Source organism: Mobula birostris, chromosome 27 (genome assembly GCF_030028105.1).
Source record: "Mobula birostris isolate sMobBir1 chromosome 27, sMobBir1.hap1, whole genome shotgun sequence".
NCBI lineage: Eukaryota > Metazoa > Chordata > Chondrichthyes > Myliobatiformes > Myliobatidae > Mobula > Mobula birostris.
Window position 1 is genome coordinate 44,012,420 of NC_092396.1, and position 20,720 is coordinate 44,033,139.

General features: G+C 41.8%; 1 protein-coding gene across 1 annotated transcript in view; it reads left to right on the forward strand.

Moving 5' to 3' along the window:
- The window catches only part of LOC140188669 (uncharacterized), a 114,664-nt gene that overhangs the window by 39,048 nt on the left and 54,896 nt on the right, over window positions 1-20,720 (forward strand). The window contains exons 5-12 of the mRNA XM_072245162.1: window positions 11,759-11,936; window positions 12,045-12,142; window positions 13,691-13,714; window positions 16,013-16,036; window positions 17,803-17,826; window positions 18,464-18,487; window positions 19,960-19,983; window positions 20,603-20,626. Coding sequence (XP_072101263.1) covers window positions 11,759-11,936; window positions 12,045-12,142; window positions 13,691-13,714; window positions 16,013-16,036; window positions 17,803-17,826; window positions 18,464-18,487; window positions 19,960-19,983; window positions 20,603-20,626 — 420 coding nt within the window. The remainder of the gene's footprint in view (window positions 1-11,758; window positions 11,937-12,044; window positions 12,143-13,690; window positions 13,715-16,012; window positions 16,037-17,802; window positions 17,827-18,463; window positions 18,488-19,959; window positions 19,984-20,602; window positions 20,627-20,720) is intronic.

Consider the following 20,720-nt stretch of genomic DNA (forward strand, 5'->3'; position numbering starts at 1 on the left):
TACAAAAATATTGAGGCAGAGACAATATTTGACTGGAGGAGATGCACGAAATATAGACAAGAATTTGGGAGACAGTGACAATTTTGAGACTAACGATCCACTGGTAATTTCCAGAGCTGGAGGTTTATTGATGACAGGATGGATGACAGGAGTTAAAACATAGACCACAGACCAATACAGCACAAGAACAGACCTTTTGGCCCACTTTGTTATAATCAACCAACTAATATTCAAATAGTCAACAAAACTAATCCCTCTATCTACTGTCACGTGACCGGCAACAATGAATATCAATTGAGTCAGGTTTTATACAAACAAACATATATTAAATTCTGCTCAATAGCGAATAATATTCAAACGACTAATTTAACCGAAGTTAACTGCTATATGGCAACTCTGGAACAGTTCTTAAAAGGGTGTATGTGAAAGCAGTTCTTATAGTGGTAAATTCGAACACAGTTTTTAGAATGGTAAATTCAAAAGTCCAAAAGATTTATACAGTCAATTAGGAGAGACTTTCCTGAAGTAAAGAATTCCTCAAAGACATGACGTTACTGCTGATCCCAGCCGAAACCTGCCTTGTCCACAGGATTCACAATGACGGAAATAAAATGGTTTAAAGGAACTGACCTTTTCTTCTGGAGAATAGACACTGCTCAATCCTTCCTGCTTTTGTCACAATGGGGTGCTGGGAATGGACCCAAATGCGAGACACAGACACTGAAGTACAAGGAACAGGACTTGACTAGAGCAGGGATGTGACAGGATACAGGCAAGGAGCAGGGACAAGAACGCAGACTTGGGCAAGGGAAAGGGGGACCAGGACTAGAAACCAAGGGCTAGGAGACAAGGCATCGACTCCGAGCCCAAGACTGGAGAAGGACCCAGAACCTGAGACTTGCCTCGGGCTTGGACCCCAGAACCAGGCAAGGACATAACATGGCTTCAGGACAGGACATAGCTGGGGACAGGCTGGGCTCTTTGTCATGAGGCTGGGGTCTCGAGTCTGGAGCTCGGCCGCGGGGTCCTCGAGGCTGGCGTTCCCGGAGCTCGGCCGCGGGGTCTTCATCTTGAAATGCAGAAGCTGATAACTCAGAGGCTGGAGCTGAGAGATAGACTGGGAACTGAACATCAACAGAGGGCTGGGACTTGTCCTTCAAAAATCCAGGACTCATCGTTAACAGGACGTGAACATGAGACAGGACAGTACATAGACATAGAGCCGGGACTTATACTTCAACAAGTCAGGACTCAACCTCAACGACCAGACTTACCCAACAGAGGCAAAGACAAGACAAGCATGTCCCCCCACAGGGCAACAACAAAACAGCCTGATTTACCCCAATGAGACGAGGACAAGACAAGACATGATCCCCCCCACAGGGCAACAGCACAGCAGAACAGCCTGACTTAACCCACAGAGGCAAGAACAAGACAAGACAGATCCCCCTCAAGGCAATGGCAAAACAGCCTAACTTACCCTCACAGAGGCAAGGACAAGAAGAGAAACACCAAAGAACAACAGACAGTTCTATCTCTGCTTCAGCATTGCTCCAAGTCACAGGTACAGCCAGCAACCTCCACTGGCTACAGAAACAGCCAGTTCCCTACCTAGCTTGGAGTGGCTGACAGCCACTCAGCTGGCCCAGAAAACAGCCAAATCCATACCACAAAAACTACACCAACAAGTGGCAACAAGGCTTCATGAAGCAGTGGTCCTCCAACCAGGCCTAGAGATCACAAATGGTTTCACTAGACTTCCATCAGCAGGTTGCTCCAAGGGAGACTGACAAGACAAACAAACAGCCCACACTCAACCCTAGGCTACTTATATTCAAAGCCCCAAGATGGGAATCAGGTGTCTATGCTTAACTCAATCAAACGAGGGACCCCTGGAAGACCAGGAGTCCTTAGTCCATGGACCGGATCATGAACCGGAATGCAGACTTCACGGACCGGACCATGACAGCTTTAGCAGAGGATATCTCAGATGCAGGTCACTCTTTCTTGAACGAAAATTCAATAAAGGTCGATCATCTCCAAAACCACCGAACGATATCAGCTTTACTCGACTCTGCGAGTTCCTGTACTTTAGTAAGGTCTTCACTCTCCAATACTACTTACAACAGAAAGTAGAACTCCACTTTAAAATGAAACTACGTCATAAGACGAATACGCAGCATAACAGAGTATCCGACGAATTAAATAACGAACTAAACTTAAAACTCAACTGGAAAAAACTAACTGCATCACCACAGGGGTCTCCCTTTTATACCGTGGTGAACGTGTCATCACGTGACCTCACATTGGCGGGAAAATTACATTACCCCACTCAATTACATCATGCTCATAAGACAGTCACAAGATAAACATGAGGTATGTAATACTACACAATGTCTATGTCTTTCCATTTCACTACATTCATATGCCCATCTAAACATCTCTTAAACATCCCTAATGTATCACCCTCTACCACCAACCCAAGCAGTGCATTCCAGGCACCCACCACACTGTGTAAAACAAAACATGCCCCTCACATCTTCCTTCAAATTACTTCCTCTCACCTCAAGTGTATACCCTCTGTTTCTAATTACTTCAACACTGGGAAAAGTATACTGTCTGTCTACTCTATGCCTTTCATAATCTTATAAACCTCTATCAGATCCTCACCCAGACCGCTGCTCCGAAGAAAATAACACGTTTATCTAGATTCTCATTATAGCACGTGCCCTCTAATTCAGGCAGCATCCTTGTAAACATTATCTGCACCCTCTCCAAAGCCTCAAGATTCTTCTTCTAATAGGGCAACCAGAACTGTATGTAATACTCCAGATGTGGCCTAACTAGAGTTGTATAAAGCTGCAAAAACCATTGCTTTACATTTGACCTACCAAGGTGCAACAACTCACATTTTTGTCAGGTTAAACTGCATCTGCTATTTCCCTGCCCATATCTACAACTGATCTATATACTGCTGCATTCCTTGCCAGTCTTTTATATTATCCTCAACACCAATCTTCTTACTATCTGAAAACTTACTAATCCACCCATCTGGAGTATATTTTCATCCAAGCCATTTGTATACATCACAAACAGAAGAGGTCAGCCCAGCACAGATCACTGCAGAATACCACAAATAACAGATCCAGCTAGAATAAATCCCTTCAAACATAATCTTCTGTCTTCGATGGGCAAGCTAGTTCTGTATTTAAGTGGCCAATTCAGTATTGATCCCAAGCACCTTAATCTTCTTGATCAGCTTACCATAAGACCACAAGATAAAAGAGCAGAATTAGGCCATTTGGTGTATCGAGTCTGTTCCACCACTTCATCATATCTGATCCATTTTCCCTCTCAGCCCCAATCTTCTGTCTTTTCCCTGTATTCCTTTGTGCCCTGACTAACCAAGAATCTATCAACCTCTGTCTTAAATATACTGTCCCTAAATACTTGGCCGCCACAGCTGCCTGTGGCAATGTATTCCACAGATTCACCACCCTCTGGCTAAAGAAATGCCTCTTAACCTCCGTTCTAAAAGGAAGCCCCTCTATTCCGAAGCAGTGTCCTCTGGTCTTAGAATCTCCTACCACAGGAAACATCCTCTCCACATCCACTGTGTCAAGGCTTTTCATCATTTGATAAGTTTCAATAAGGTCAGCCCTCAATCTTCTGAATTCCAGTGAGTGCAAGCCCAGAGCCATGAAATGCTCTTTATATGTTCAATCTCGGAATCATTTTCGTGAACCTCCATTGAACCCACCCTAATGTCAGTGCAACCTTTTTCAGATAGGAACCTAAAACTGCCCACAACACTTTAAGTTGGATATGGCCCAAGTGCAGAGCAAGAGACGCTGAAGTGGACAGTATTTTAAGGGAACGGAATTTCTACACAAGACTCCCAAGTCCCTTTGCACCTCAGCTTTTTGTATTTTCTCCCAATTTAGAAAATAGTCTACCCTTTCATTTCTTTTACCAAAGTGCATGACTATACACTTTCTGACACTGTGTTCCATTGGCCTTTTCTTCGCCCTCACTCCTCATCTGCCTAAGTTTCTCAGTAGCATCTCTACTTCCACAAACCACCTGCTTCTCTACTTATCTTCGTAACATCCGCAAACTTTGCAACAAAGCCATCAATTCCATCATCCAAGTCATCAACATATAACATAGAAAGAAGTGGTCCCAATGCAGACCCCTGTAGAACACCACTAATCACCAGCAGCCAGCCAGAAATAAGCTCCCTTTATTTTCACTCTTTAACTCTTGCCAATCAGCCTCTGCTTTAGCCATGCTAGTATCTTTCCTGTAATACCTTGGGCTCTTAACTTGTGTAGCAGCCTCCTGTGTAGCACCTTATCAAATGCCTTCTGAAAATCAAAGTATACAACATCCACCCATTCTCCTTTGTCAATCTTGCTTGCTACTTCTTCAAAGAATTCCAACAAATCTGTAAGGCAGGATTTCCCCTTCAGGAAACCGTGTTGACTACAGTTTATTTTATCATGTGCCTCCAAGTATTCCGAAACCACACCCTTAACAATCGACTCCAATATCATTCAACCTCTGAGGACAGCCTAATTGTCCTATAATTTCCTTTATTCTGCCTCTCTCCTTTCTTGAAGAGTGGAGTGACATTGCAATTTTCCAGTCTTCTGGAACCATTTCAGAATCAAGTGATTCTTGAAAGATCACTTCTAGTGCCTCCACAATCTCTTTACCATCTCTTACAGACCTCTGTGGTGTACACCATCTAGTCCAGCTGACTTATCGACCTTCAGACCTTTCCCAAGAACCTTCGCAGTAGTAATGGCAACTTCACACACTTGCCTCCTGACACTCTCAAACCTCCAGCATACTACTGGTGTTTTCCACTGTGAAGGCTGATGCAAAATACTTATTCAGTTCATCTGCCATTTCCTTGTCTCCATTACTACCTCTCCAAAGTTGTTTTATAGCGGTCCGATATCCATTCTCGCCTCTTCTATGTGTCTGGAGAAACTTTTATGGTCCGCCTTCATATTGACTAGGTTACCTTTGTGTTCCATATTTTCTTGCTTACTGACTTTTTAGTTGTCTTCTGTTTGCTCTTGAAAGCTTTCTAATCCTCTAACATCCCACTAATTTGTTCTATTATATGTTCTCCCTTTGGCTTTTAGGTTGGCTTTGGCTTTTTCCTCTTTAGGATGTATATATTCTGCACCTTCCAAATTCCATTCAGAAATTCCAGCCATTGCTGCTCTGTCATTATCTCTGCCTTTTTTTAACCCACTTATGCTTTTCCAATCATTTTTGGCAATTACCCTTCTCATGCCTCTGTAATTCTCTTTACTGTTCCTGAATACTGATGCATCTGACTTTAGTTTCTCCACAAATTTCAGGGTGAATTCTATCATATTATGATCACTTGCCTCTCAGAGTTCCTTTATGTTCAGCTCTTTAGTCAATTTAGATTAGATTAGATTAGATTCAACTTTCTTGTCATTGTGGCAAGTACAGATACAAAGCCAATGAAATGCAGTTAGCATCTGACCGGAAATGCAAAGAATAGTGTTATTTACAAAATAACTGCGAATAAAAAGCAAGTGCTACAGCTCACAAATATAAAAGTACTGAGACAGAACAATATGGGTGCAATACAGCTTAGCGCTGTGATGTGAGGTTCAGCAGGGTCACAGCCTCAGGGAAGAAGCTCTTCCTGTGCCTGCTGTTGTGGGAGCAGAGGCTCCTGTAGTGCCTACCGGATGGGAGGAGAGTAAAAAGTCCATGGTTAGGGTGAGATGCATCCTTGATAATGCTTTTCGCCCTGCCCAGGCAGCATTTATGGTAGATGTTCTCAATGGTGGGCAATTGGGTGCCGATAATCCGCTGGGCAGTTTTCACCACACGCTGGAGTGCTTTGCGGTCCGATACGGGACAATTGCCATACCACACTGAGATGCAGTTGGTGACTATGCTCTCAATAGTACAGCGGTAAAGGTCCATCAGTATCCTGGGACAGGGGTGAGGTTTTTTGATGCTCTGTAGCAAATAAAAGTGTTGTTGCGCCTTTTTGACCAGGATGGAGGAGTTCAGGGACCAGGTGAGATCCTCAGAAATATGGACACCAATGAATTTGAAGCTTGATATATGTTCCACTACAGCTCTGTTGATGTAGATGGGGAGGTGAGTGTGGCTGCTAGAATGCCTGAAGTCCACAAGGATCTCCTTGGTCTTCTGGGTGTTAAGGGCCTGGTTATTGTCGGCACACCATGCGGCCAGGTGCTGGACCTCATCCCTGTAGGCTGTCTCGTCATCCGCTCTGACCACACCAACCACCATGGTGTCGTCTGCGAACTTGATTATGGAGTTAGAACCATGTACAGGAACGCAGTCATAGGCGAAAAGGGAGTACAGAAGAGGGCTCAGAACACAGACTTGAGGTACGCCGATGTTTAAGGTGAGTGTGGAGGAGGAGAGGTTGTCTAACTTAACTGATTGTGGTCTGTTAGTCAGAAAGTCCAAGGTCCAATTGCAGAGGGATGAGCTGATACCAAGCAGGTGAAATTTGGCGATCAGCTTGGAGGGGATCACAGTATTGAATGCCGAACTAAAGTCAATGAACAGCATTCTGACGTAAGAGTTGGGGCTGTCCAGGTGGGTCAGGGCAGAGTGAAGTGCCGTGGAGATGGCGTCCTCTGTTGACCTGTTGGTGCAATAGGCAAATTGATGGGGATTCAGGGTAGTGGGCGGACAGGATTTCTGATGTGATAGAACCAGTCTCTCAAAGCACTTTTCAATGATTGGGTTGAGTGCAACTGGGCGGAAGTCATTCAGGCCCGTGGCAGTGAAATGCTTCAGCACTGGCACGATGGTGGTGATCTTGAAGCTTGTGGGATGACTGCCTGGGCCAGGGACAGATTAAAATTCTGGTTCATAGCACAACACCCATTCTAGAATATCTGATCTTCTAGTGGGCTCAACCATGAGTTGCTCTAAAAAGCCATCTTGTATGCATTTTGGAAATTCCCCCTCGTGGGGTACAGCACCAACCTGATTTTCCCACTCTACCTGCATATTGAAATCTCCCATGCCTATTGTAACAGTGCTCATTTGGAATGCATTTTCTATCTCCAGTTGTAATTTGCAGACCACATCTTTACTACTGTTTGAGGGTCTGTATATAACTCCCATAAGGGTCTTTTCACCCTTGTAGTTCCTAGCTGTAGCCACGATTCAGCATTTTCTGATCCTGTCACTTCTTTCTAATGATTTGATTTTCATTTTTTATCAACAGGGCCTCGCCATCCCATCTGCCTACCTCTCTGTCCTTTCAATACAATGTGTATCCTTGGACGTTAAGCTCCCAGCTGTAATCTTATTTCAGCCATGATTCAGTGATGGGCACAAGCTCATATGTGCCAATCTGTAACTGTGTTACAAGTTTATCTAACCTATTCCATATACTTCATGCATTCAAATATGAAACCTATTCACTCTTTTCGATATTGTCTAACTTCTAATTGCAACTCATTCTGTTGACTACAATCTTGTCCTTTCAATAGCCCCTCCTTTCTCGCAGTGACACTGAACACTGCCATGAGGGACCTTGTCAAACACCTCACTAGAAATCCTATACACAACATCCACAGCTCTACCTTTATCAGACACATTTTTCATCTTATTAACAAACTCAGTCAAGTAAGTCAGACACGACTTGCCCCACACAAAGCTACGCTGGCTCTCCCTAATTAGGACGTGGTTTTAAAAATGCTGATGAATCCTACACCTAAGAATTCTTTCCAGTAACTTCCATGCCACTGACCTGAGACACACAGGTCTATCATTTTCAGGATTATCCCTTGTTCCCTCTGAATAGATTAGATTAGATTATGAGGGCACTCAGTCCTCGTTTATTGTCATTTAGAAATGCATGCATTAAAAAATGATACAATGTTCCTCCAGAATGATATCACAAAAATACGCAGGACAAACCAAGACTAAAACTGACAAAACCACATATTTATAACATATAGTTACAACAGTGCAAAGCAACACCGTAATTTGATAAAGAGCAGACCACGGGCACGGTAAAAAAAAGTCTTAAAGTCCCGATAGCCCCATCATCTCACGCAGACGGTAGAAGGGAGATACTCTCCCTGCCATGAACCTCCAAGCGCCGCAAACTTGCCAATGCAGCACCATTGGAAGCACACAACCGCAGCGGACTCTGAGTCCGTCCGAAAATTTCGAGCCTCCAACCAGCCCTCCGACACCAAGCACCGAGAACCATCCTCTGCCAAATGCTTCGACCCCACCCCGGCCGCTGAGCAACAAGCAAAGCCGAGGACTCGGGGCCTTCCCCTCCGGAGATTCTGGATCACACAGTTGCAGCAGCAGTGAAGCAGGCATTTCAGAAGTTTCACCAGATGTTCCTCCGTGCTCTCACATCTGTCTCCATTGAATCAGGATTGTGCACAGCACCCTACTTGACAGATAACAGACATCACCACCAGAGTGGCCGCTGCGAGTTGCATTGCGCCGCCATCTTCTCCTCTTCTCAAAATAACGGAGCAACGTTAGCTACCTGCCAGTTTTCTGAGATGATGCCTGTGGCTAGACAGAACAAAAGATATTGGTCAGCAGTCTCTTCTCTTGTCTTTCTCAATAAACTGCTATATATCCTTTCACAATCACGGATTCGGCAGTGCATCAGATTCGGCAATTGCACTGGTGAATATGCACCTGTCAGCTAATTATTATTTCATTGTGATAGTATTGGACCCAGCGGAGAGAGAGCAGCTGACCTTGGCCATGAGATTCATTCGTCAGAGTGATTCGTCGAGACAGCAATATTCAGTTGAATTCCTATGTATGAACTCATGTTTCTGTCTCCAGCGTGACAGAAGGATTTTGCCAAGTAATTGACCCAGGAAAGTTTGAACAGTGATGTTTTGACATTGGTGGCTTGAGGAGAGGGTGCCTTCTATTCTCAGTGCATGTCCTGACTCTACATTCCGAGAGTCCCAAGTCTATATACCGAGCTTCTCTAGTCTACATTACGTTTCTCCGGTATCTATTCCAAGCTTTTCAAGTCACAAGTACACAGGTTCCCAACATTGTGGTCCCGTGACTCAGATCTGCATTACAAATGAGCGCTTCAAGCAAGCTTTTCAATTGATTCAACAAATCGTCATTCAAGTCAATAGTGTAAATTCTGGAAGAGCCCTACTCCAAAAGCTGAACCCTGGCTGGAGTGTACAAGTACACAAGTAAAGTAACCCAATCAAGAGTATTTTTAGCCCCTTGATGCAAGTCATGGTACAGACTGGGAACATTGAATTTTTATGTAGCAACTTAAAACAGATTTATAGAGAACCACCTAGCTTAGCGATGAAAGAAACCTGTTTATGCTGTCTTGATCTGTAAAATTGAGTATATCCTAATTGTGTCTGGAAAAAATTGTGAACAGTAAAACACTGTGAACAAGATTTGAAAAGGTTCCTTCTCTAAGTTTCAGGTTTCATGGTTTCAAGGTTTTCCAAAGACTTTTCTCTATGTTCCCAGGGTTTTCATTTCCCAATCATTTCCATGGCTTAATATGTTTAGTGTTTTTCAATGTCCTCCCCATCTCAGACTCCCAAGCCTCCCTCTGGCCCTGCCCGAGGTTTCTTGATTTCTGTCTGTGAGAGTTCCCAAGCCCCTCAAGATTCCCCAGTCTCTCAGTCTGAAGGGGGTTCCTAGGCCCCTCAAGATTCCCTGGTCTCTCAGTCTGAAGGGGTTCCCATGCCTCTCCCTCGTTTCCCAGGTCTCTCGAGTTTTTAGATCTTCCTGGGCCATCAGGTACCAGCTGTAAAGAGGGGGGTCCTGTAGTGACTTCAGGCCTGTGCAACGCATCAGAGAGCTTTTGGGCTCTGAGGTTTTTAGATCACCTGAACTGGTTAATTGTTGCTTAACAGTTATTAATGGTTTTAGTTTCTTGTGTTTTTCTCAAGCGACTCACTCTTTGTAATGCAGTTTCTGGTTCTTTCTGTTTAAGTTTATTTTGATAAATTCAGATTCTGTGTTCATTTTATTCTTGAAGCAGATGTTGGATTACCTCCAATCGGAGGGTTCTCATTTTGAGAATAATTTTTATCACGGTGTCACTTGGTTGAGCTACCTCTGTCTAAACTCTTGTTTTTCCTTTCTCTACATGGAAGTCTTTGGCTCTGATATTGGCAGTGCACATCATGGCACTTATCCACCAGCATCACTGAAGGACATCTTGGACAAGTCCCTCTTTCGGGACTTCCAATGGACATGGGTCTGTGGCGCCTCAGGGGCTGCGCCTAGAGAAGGGGGCCCAGTCACTACCACAGATTCAGCAGCGCATCAGATTCGGCAATTGCGCTCGTGAATGTGCACGTGTCAGCTAATCATGATTTCATTGTGATAGTATTAACTCCATTCATTCCGTCATAGTATAAGTCGAGACATGAACATAGCTACGCCTTGTTTATCTACATTCCGCTTTGCCCGAGAAATTGGACTGTCAAGTCAACTGACTCTGGAGACTAGCGATATTTGTTTTATTCTTAGTTGTTCTTTTCAGCCGCAGTGTGGGTTTCATTTTCCATTCGAGAGTTTTTGTCAATGGTCCTGTTTTGGCCTAGCATTTACTGTTTTCTTTTCCCTTTAACATTTCACATTAAAGTCTGTGAACTATTGACTTGCTTCAGTGTCTCTCACTCTGCACTTGGGCCATATCCGAACCAGGTGACATATTCCACCAGACGCCATGGACTTATCCATTTTAGTGCTCTTTAAGAGATCCAACATCTCACCTCACTTACATCAAAATGCCCTAGCATGTTACTATATTTGGCAATGAACTCCCTATCCTGCAAGTCATTCTTTTTCGTCACCACTCATTAAGGAACTCACCCACATCCTCCACATCCAGCTGAAAGTTTCCCCTCTATTGTTGAGGGGTTCAACCTTCTCCCCACTTACCCTCTTCCTCCTGATGTATGTATAGAATGTCTGAGGACTCTCTTTATTCCCCTTTGCCAATGATTTTTCATGGCCCCTTCTGGCTTTTCTAATTCTTTTGAGTTTGTTTCTGGCTTACTTGTAATCCTTAAGGGTTGTGCTTGATCTTAGCTTCTTGAGCTTTTACTTCTTATCTAAATTCACCACCTCTCTCAGTATCCAAAGTTCTCTTCCATTACCATCTTTGTCCCTTCTTCTGACGGGAACATACTGTACCTGTTCTGTACTGTGGGAAGTCGGTCTTTAAACACACTCCACAGGTTGGATATGGACATACACAAAAATGTTGTTCCTAATTCACTGTCCACAGTTCCTTCCTAATGCTCTTTAAATTTGCCCTGCTCTTATTTAATACTGTCCCATAAGTTTCAGACTTAACCTTAACTATAGCTGCCTTAAAAATTAACCAGTTGTAGTCACTTTTCCCTGACTGCTCAGCCACTGAACATTCGGTCAAATGGCCAGGCTCATTCAACAGCAGATCCAGTACAGTACCTGTCTTGTTGGAAGGGGTCAGGACCTGCTCTGGGAGCTGAGTGGAAACAGTCCCATCAGTCACTATGGGACAGGAAGAGTAAAGGAAAGTGACCAGTACATCATTTATCATTGACACATTGCGGTCTCATCTGTACGTTGATATGATACATTTTGATGCAAAATGTACGCTATGCTCGACAATGTCAGCGATGTTCCACCAAAATGTGTTCACTATTAATGTAAAGTTTTAATGTTTTTTTCTCATCTTCAGCAAAAATATGCAAAACTGAATGGTTTAACATCGATGGCCCATCAGGAGAGGGAGATTATGAAGTTTTTAACCATCTGTATTTTCAATTTCCCAACCGCATCTGCCTTTATCCAATCGCCTGTGAGGTGGAGACAACATCAGGGGTTCCAGCCTCACAGACTGGAGAGAACATTGAACCGTACGTAACAAAGCTGCTCATATTGTTTCACAAATATTACTTCATTCCAAAAAGCATTGAGAGCTTCTTCAATGACTCCATTACATGTTCCTTCTCTGTGGTGAACAGGTGTAATGTTGCTCGTGGATTCTTCTGTAAGAACGACGAGCAAAGTGATCTGATGTGCCAAGACTACAAAATAAGATTCACCTGCCCTCAATCACATTGTAAGTATGGGTAAATGCAAGTTATAGAGAGCTCAGAACATAAGTTTTAGAAAAAAATGTGGACCTCTAGCTGATTTAATGTGGTCTGAGCTGATCAATCCCTCTGCCACCCTCTTACTGTAGCTTTCTATGCTCACTTCCATGTAACCATGTAAAGAGAATCTTTCAAGAGAAAAGACCTCCTTTATTACCTGCTCCAATGCCAAAGACAGCTGATCCATTTTGAGACCTGAACTGCCCACAACTTATTTCCCACGTGCATCAGACATGCCACTGACAGCTTTGTGGATACCATTTCACATCTATTGAAGGCAAAGGAGTGCAGATTGTACTTGTCACAGATAATGGCTGATGAGGCACATTGAAGTATTCATAGAGACTATGACTGAATTGAGGAGGAAGTATTGATTGAAAGAGATATAGTAAACGTGGACAAGAATTTGAATGACAATGACAATTCTGATTCTGATAATCCGCTGGCAATATGGAAAGCTGGAGCTTTATTGAGGACAGGGTGGACGACAGCATTTGTGAAGGGGTCAGGACCAATTCTGGAGCTGAGGGGAAACAGATCTTCACATCAGCCATCATGGGACACGAGGGGTAAAGGGAAGTGAGCAGCACATCAGTGATTCTGTAACACATTGGGATCTCATGTGCAAGTTGATGTCATGCATTCTGATACAAAATATTGTTGCATGTCTACTGTGCTCAACTTAGACAGCAGATGAGTACCTCCAGAATGTGTATGGAGTATTAATGTAATTCTTATTTCCCATAATCAGTCAATAGCTGCAAAACACGAATGGGCCAATGGTGATCATAGGTTTCAGAACATAAGCCTTGGAAGAAGAAGGGTTGAACAGTCAGCTGATTTAATGTGTTCAGAACCGAACATTCACTCTCCCGCCCTCTTACCATAGCTATCATATCAGCTGGGTGATGATTGACGTATGTAAACTGTCACTACTTTTCAAATTTTAATTAACTGGATTGCTCTGTTTCTGCTTTTAGGTCCCACACTTGAAACACAGCAACAATATTTCCTTCTGAAACAATGAGATACATTCAGAACCTCAACCAGTCCTTCATTCTCTGCGTCAGTCCGGCCAAGGAACTGCAAAAGTCCAGTGGACTCCCATGCTGTCCTATTCCCGTATCTCAAGTTCCAAGTGGTTAACTTCGATTGACTACTGTTTAAAAGCAACATTGAGCAACTTATGTGCTATCTTGCAAAATATGCTAACTGCAAGCATACTTACAAAACACCCCGTATGAGCAATGCGACAGAATGAAGATTCTAACAGATTTAAATTCTAAAGTAGTCAGTTAGTCCAAAAATGTAGTCACACCAACCTTGAATACTCCTTATATTAGAATGATTTCAAAGCAAGAATGCACAACCTCCACTCCGGATTTGTGACACCAGAGCTGACTGTTGAGCCTGTTGTGTGATGTGAGGACTCCTCCACAGGGTGATGGTTGATCTTTAAAATGTCAATACTTTTCAAATTATGATGTAATGAACTGTTTTCTTTCTGCTTTTAGGTGCAAGGTCCACTACAGCTCCCAGTGAGTATATCCTTCCCATTCTAAATATTACAAACATTGACTCCAGTACAAAAGCTCCATCAAACAACATCGTGTCTGGTTTGAAGGCTGCTTGAGAGTAATAAACTTGCAATGTAGTTACAACAAAATGACAATATAGTCATGAGACATTTCCTTCTAAAGCAATTAGATGCATTGAAATCATCTGATTTTATTTGTCCTTCATTATCTACATTAGTCTGGCAAAGGAGTCACAATTGTCTCGTGGCATCTCATACTGTTGCCTTCACCTATCGCCAGGTCCAAGTGGTCAACTGAGATTCGACTGCTGCTTGATACGAACGTCACTGGACCTATGTGCTACCAGGTGCAATGTGTATTATGTAGATGTACCTACAGAAGTCCCTGAGAGAGGGACAGATAACAATTAATATGTGAAGACATTGTAACACCAAAGAGGTCTGTTAGTTCAGGACACCAAGACTTAACACTCTCAAAACTGTATTCAGTAGGAATTGAACAGATGAAGTGCTCAACGTCATCCATCAACAAACTGTTAGAACTAACACTGAGAGTAGACACATTGAGTCAACATCAAAATAAAAGTTTTACGATCTTAGAAGTTATCAACGATCTTTCATGAAAACCGGCTCAGCTATTGTCCACTGGTCTCAAATAAAACTGACTTGACTTTAAAGGGAGTAATGGTGTTGTCTGCTCATCTCCATAGCTCATACTTCTAGTAATGAAGACTGCAGCAACAATTGGACATTTATGAAGACTGGATCAAAAAGATGCAAATTTAATCTTCCCCAAACAAGGGTGACTAATGATCAACACAATAAGCAGCCAAGTGCAACATTCTTCAGCTAGACATATCTACATAATTCCCTGTGACAGTATGGGAAGTTTTCATGTCATTGGAAGAAACAAGTTCTTAATTCAGTCAAAAAGCAAAAGCAAGTATACACAAGCACTTAGCAACTGAAGGTAGTTTGCACTCTTGCAGGAAATGAAGCAGAGAAGGAGCATAACAAGCTATCAAGAGGTATGAATGTGGCCACAAAATATCATTGATGAAAGAGATTAATGAAAATCCTAAGACACTTAGTGCAAACATTACAAACAAGAGGTCAGCTAGAGACTTCATAGGGCCACTCAAGGAGAAAGGACAGAATCTAGACCTGGAGCAAGATTGTGTGCATAAACACCTAAACTGCAACCTTAGTTCAATACTTACCAAATACTTACCAAATATCAATTGTGAGCCGCTCATAATAACACAGAACTGTAACCATGTAAAAATATATCTTTCTAGAGAAACGACCTCCTTTACTACCTGCTCCAATATTGCAGACAGATGATTCATTTTGAGACCTAAACTGCGCACAAATTGCTACCCATTTCAATTACATGTGCCGCTGGCAGATTTGTGAATACCGTTTCATATTTTCTGAAGACAAAGCAGCACAGATTATACTTGTCACCAGTAATGGCTGATGAGACCCAATGAAGTATTCATGGAGAGACGATATCTGATTGGAGGAGGAGGAGGTATTGATAGAAGGAGATATAGAGAATGTGCACAAAAATTTGGATGACATTGACACTTCTGACTCTGATGATCCACTGACAATAATGAAAGCTGGAGCTTTATTGAAGCCAGGGAAGATGACAGGATTTGTGAAGGGTCAAGACCTGTTTTGTATCTGAGGGGAAACAGTTCTAGACATCAACCATCATGGGACAGGGGAAGTAAAGGGAAGTGAGCAGCACCTCAGTGATTTCAAAACAGTTTGGATTCTCATATGCAAGTAAATGTAATGCATTCTGATACAAAATATTGTTGCATGTATATTGTGCTTGGCATAGAGAGCAGATGAGTACCACCAGAACGTGTATTTATCATTAATGTAATTTTTATTTCCCATCTTCAGTCAGTAGTTGTAAAACAAAATGGGTTAATCCTGGTCATTGATTTCAGAACATAAGATTTCAAAGAAAGGTTGGACAATCAGCTGATTTAATGTGTTCAGAGCTGATCATTCACTCCGTCACCCTCTACCTATAGCTACCTAAGCTCACTTCCTCATTGTCAAAAACTCTAGTCGCTCCTGTCTGAAGCAGACCTTTTTTACAGTTCTTTGGAACTGAGAATGCCTTACACCCACTCCAGTTTAGTGGTGCCTCAAATGATTGATGACGTCCATGTGGGAAGAGAAGACTCTTTCACAGAAGGTCCGAGTGACGATTTACATATATAAACTGTTAATAATTTTCAAAATATACTTAAGTGAACTGCTTTGTTTCTGCTTTTAGGTACTGCTTCTACAATGACTACAGGTGAGTCTATCCTTCCTATTCTAATGCCACAAACTTTCACTACAGTATAAAGGTTCTATGAAGCCTCATTGTCTGTGATTTACGAGCTCCATGATTATAATTAGCTTGAAATGCAGCAATAATTTTTCCTTCTGAAACAACTAGATACATTCAGCTCAACAACCAGTCCTTCAAAATTTGACTACAGTACAAAACCTCCATCAGGTAACATCGTGACTTGTGTGAATTGCTGCTTGACCTTAGTAAACTTGATACACATTAGCAAAATGGTCATAAGACATTTCCTTCTGAAACAATGAGATGCATTGAAATCATCTGATTTAATTTGTCCTTCATTTTCTGTATTAGTCTGGCACGGGACTCCCAATTGTGTAGTGAGTCTCATGTTGTTCCCCTCACCTATCACCAGGTCCAAGTGGTCATCTGAGATTTTCTGCTTCTTAGAACGAACATCACTGGACCAATCTGCTACCAAGTGCAACATTCTTCATGTAGACATTTCTACTGAAGTCCCTGTGAGAGAATGGGAAGTTTTCATATCATTAGAAGACAGGAGTTGTTAATTCAGTCAAAAAGTAAAAACAAATATATGTAAGGGCTTAGAAATTGAAGGCAGTTTGTAGAAAATAAAGGAAACAGAAGGAACGTCTGAATGTGTATCAGGAGGTCTGAAAGTGGAGGAGTTAACTACTTTCAGAGCAATCAATCTGTTTAGTATCTCCACTATCAATGACAAGACCCTCAAAATAACATTAAACTGTAACCATGTGAAAAGAATTTTTCAAGAGAAAAGACTCCTTTATTACCTGCTCCAATGCCATCGACAGCTGATCCATTTTCAGACCTAAACTGCCCAAATTTATTTCCCATGTTCATCACACATGCCACTGACAAGTTTGTGGATACCATTTCACATCTACTGAAGGCAAAGGAGTGCAGATTGTACTTGTCACAAATAATGGCTGATGAGGCACATTGATGAAGAGATGATGTGTGAATAAAGGAGGAGATATTGTTAGAAGGAGATATAGCAAACATGGATAGGAATTTGGATGACAATGACAATTCTGATTCTGATAATCCGCTGGTAATACGGAAAGCTGGAGCTTTTTTGAGGACAGGGTGGACGACGGCATTTGTGAAGGGGTCAGGACCAGTTCTGGAGCTGAGGGGAAACAGATCTTCACATCAGCCATCATGGAACACGAGGGGTAAAGTGAAGTGAGCAGCACATCAGTGATTCTGCAACACATTGGGGTCTCATGTGCAAGTTGATATAATGCATTCAGGCACAAAATATTGTTGCATGTCTACTGTGCTCAACTTAGACAGCAGATGAGTACCTCCAGAATGTGTATGGAGTATTAATGTAATTCTTATTTCCCATAATCAGTCAGTAGCTGCAAAACACAAATGGGGCAATGGTGATCACTGATTTTAGAACATAAACCTTGAAAGAAGGGTTGAACAGTCATCTGATTTAATGTGTTCAGAGCCAAACATTCACTCTCCTACCCTCTTACCATAGCTAGCCAGGCCAAATCCATATTGTCCAAAAATTCGAGTAGCCCCAGTCTTGCAAACACCGTAGTTTACAGTCCTTTTCAACGGACAATGCCTTACACCAGTGTTGTGGTGCCTCAAATGACTCATGATGCCCATGTGGGAAGAGAAGTCTTCATATCAGCTGGGTGATGATTGACTTATCTAAACTGTCAGTACTTTTCAAATTATAATTAACTGAATTTTTTTGCTTCTACTTTTAGGTACCACACCTACAACAACTCCAGGTGAGTATATCCTTCCTATTCTAATGGTATCAACTTTGACGGCAGTAAAAATGTTCCACTAAACCTCATCATCTATGTTTTAAGAGCTCCTTGATTGAAGTTAGATTGAAACACAGCAACAATTTTTCCTTCTGAAACAATTACACACATTCAGATCATCAACCAGTCCTTCAATCTCTGCGTCAGTCCGGTCGAGGAATTGCAGTGGGTCAGTGGACTCCCCTGCTGTTCCATTCCCGTATCTCAAGTTCCAAGTGTTTAATTTAGATTGACTGCTTTTTAAAAGCAACATTGAGTAACCTATGTGCTACCTTGTAAAATATGCTAAATATGGATATATTTTCAAAATTCCCTGTGTGAGGGATGGGATAGAATGCAATTCCTAACACATTTAAATTCCAAAGTGGTCACATAGTTCAAAAATATAATCACACCAACTTTTAATACTCCTTATTTGACAGTGCTTTCAGAGCAAGAATGCATAACCTCTACTCCGGATTTGTGGCACCTGAGCCAACTGTTGAGCCTGCTGTGTGATGTGAGGACTCCTCCACAGCCTGGCAGGGTGATGGTTGATCTTTAAACTGTCAATACTTTCAAAGTAGAATTAAATGAATTATTTTCTTTCCGCTTTTAGGTGCAAGTTCCACTACAGCTTCCAGTGAGTATATCCTTCCCATTCTAAACAGTGCAAATTTTGACGACAGTACAAAAGCTCCATCAAGCAACACCATGTCTGGTTCGAAGAGCTGCTTAACGTTAATAAACCTGAAATGCAGTTACAACGTAACAACAATATGATCGTAAGACATTTCCTTTGAAGCAAATAGATGCATTTAAATCATCTATTTTACCTGTCCTTCATTATCTACATCAGTCTAGTACAGGAATCACAATTGTCTAGTGGCATCTCATGCTGTTGCCTTCAGCTATCGCCAGGTCCAAGTGGTCAACTGAGATTGACTGCTGCTTCAAAAGAACCTCACTGGACCGATGTGCTACCAGGTGCAACGTGCATTATACAGACATATCTACAGAAGTCCCTGAGAGAGGAACAGATAACAATTAATATTTGGTGCCTTGAGCTAACAGACCCCTATAGTATTACAATTAAGCATTGTAATACTAAAGAGGGCTGTTAGTTCAGGACACCAAGACTTACCACTCTCAAAACTGTATTCAGTAGGAATTGAACAGATGAAGTGCTCAATGTCATCCATCAACAAACTGTTAGAAATAGCACTGAGAGGAAACTCATTGAGCTAACATCAAAATAAAAGTTGTATGGTCTTAGATGTTATCAATGGTCTTTCATGAACACCGGCTCAGCTATTGTCCACTGGACCCAAATAAAACTGACTCATCTTTACAGGGAGTAATGGTGTTGTCTGCTCATCTCCATAGCTCATACTTCTAATAATGAAGACTGCAGCAACAATTGGACATTTATGAAGACTGGATCAAAAAGATGTAAATTTAATCGTCCCCAAACAAGGGTGACTAATGATCAACACAATAAGCAGCCAAGTGCAACATTCTGTAGCTAGACATTTCTACAGAGATCACTGTGAGAGTATGGGAAGCTTTTATATCATTGGAAGAAACAAATTCTTAATTCAGTCAAAATGCAAAAGCATGTATACACAAGCACTTAGCAACTGAAGGCAGTTTGCGCTCTTGCAGGAAATGAAGCAGAGAAGGAGCATAACAAACTATCAAGAGGTCTGAATGTAATTCTTACTTGGCATCTTCAGTCAGTAGCTGCAAATCAGAATGGGGCAACGATGGTTATAGATTTCAGAACATAAGCCTGTAAAGAAAAGCTGGATGTCAGCTGCTTTAATATCTTCAGAGCCGATCAGTGACTCTCAGACACTCTTACTATAGCTATCTATTCTCACTTCCATATTGTCCAAAAAACTAATCAGTCCTTCTTGAACACTCCTTATCATACCCTTCTTTTGGATTCAGAATGCCTGATACCCACACCAGTTTTGTGGTTCTCTGGGGTCAGTTGAATTCATTGTAGAAGAGAAGGCTCTTCCACTTATTGGCCAAGGGATGATTGACAAATATAAACGCTCAATAATTTTCAAATTATAATTACTAGAATTTTTTTGTTTTTGCTTTAAGGTACTGCTTCTACTACATCTCCAGGTGAGTATATCCTTCCTATTCTAAAAGTGTAACTTTGACTGCAGTAAAAAAGCTCTGTCAAGCCTCATTGTTTGTATTTTAAGAGCTTTGTGATTGTAATTAATGTGAAACACAGCTACAACTATTCCTGCTGCAAAAGTTAGATACATTTAGATCATCTACTACTCCTTCATTTTCCGGGTCAGTACAGCACAGTAATTTCATGAATCAAGTGGGCCCCGATGCTTTCCTTCCCATATCACCAGTTCCATGTGGTTAACATTCACTGACTGCTGTTTGAAAGAAATATTAGCGACCTATATATAACCTTGTAGAACATGCTTTATGCAGACATATTGACAAAATTCTCCGTGGGTGGGATGTGACAGAATGGAGATGCAAAGTCATTTAACTCCAAAGTACAAGAACCTAGTCAGCCCAACCTTGAACAAACCTTTTTTGCCCGTGTTTTTGCAGCAAAATTGTATAACCTCCTCTCTGGATTTGTGGCCCCTGAGGTGAATGCTAATCTTCTGTGTGATAGGAGGACTCTACAGTTTAGCAGTGTAATAGTTCATTGTAAATAACTGTCGATGGTTTTCAAATTAAAATTAAATAAATTGTTTCTTTCTGTGTTTAGGTGCGAGTTCTACTACAGCTCCCAGTGAGTATATCCTTCCTATACTAAATATTGCAAACTTTAACCACATTTCAAAAGCTCCATCGAAGAACATCACGTCTGATTTGAAGAGATTCTT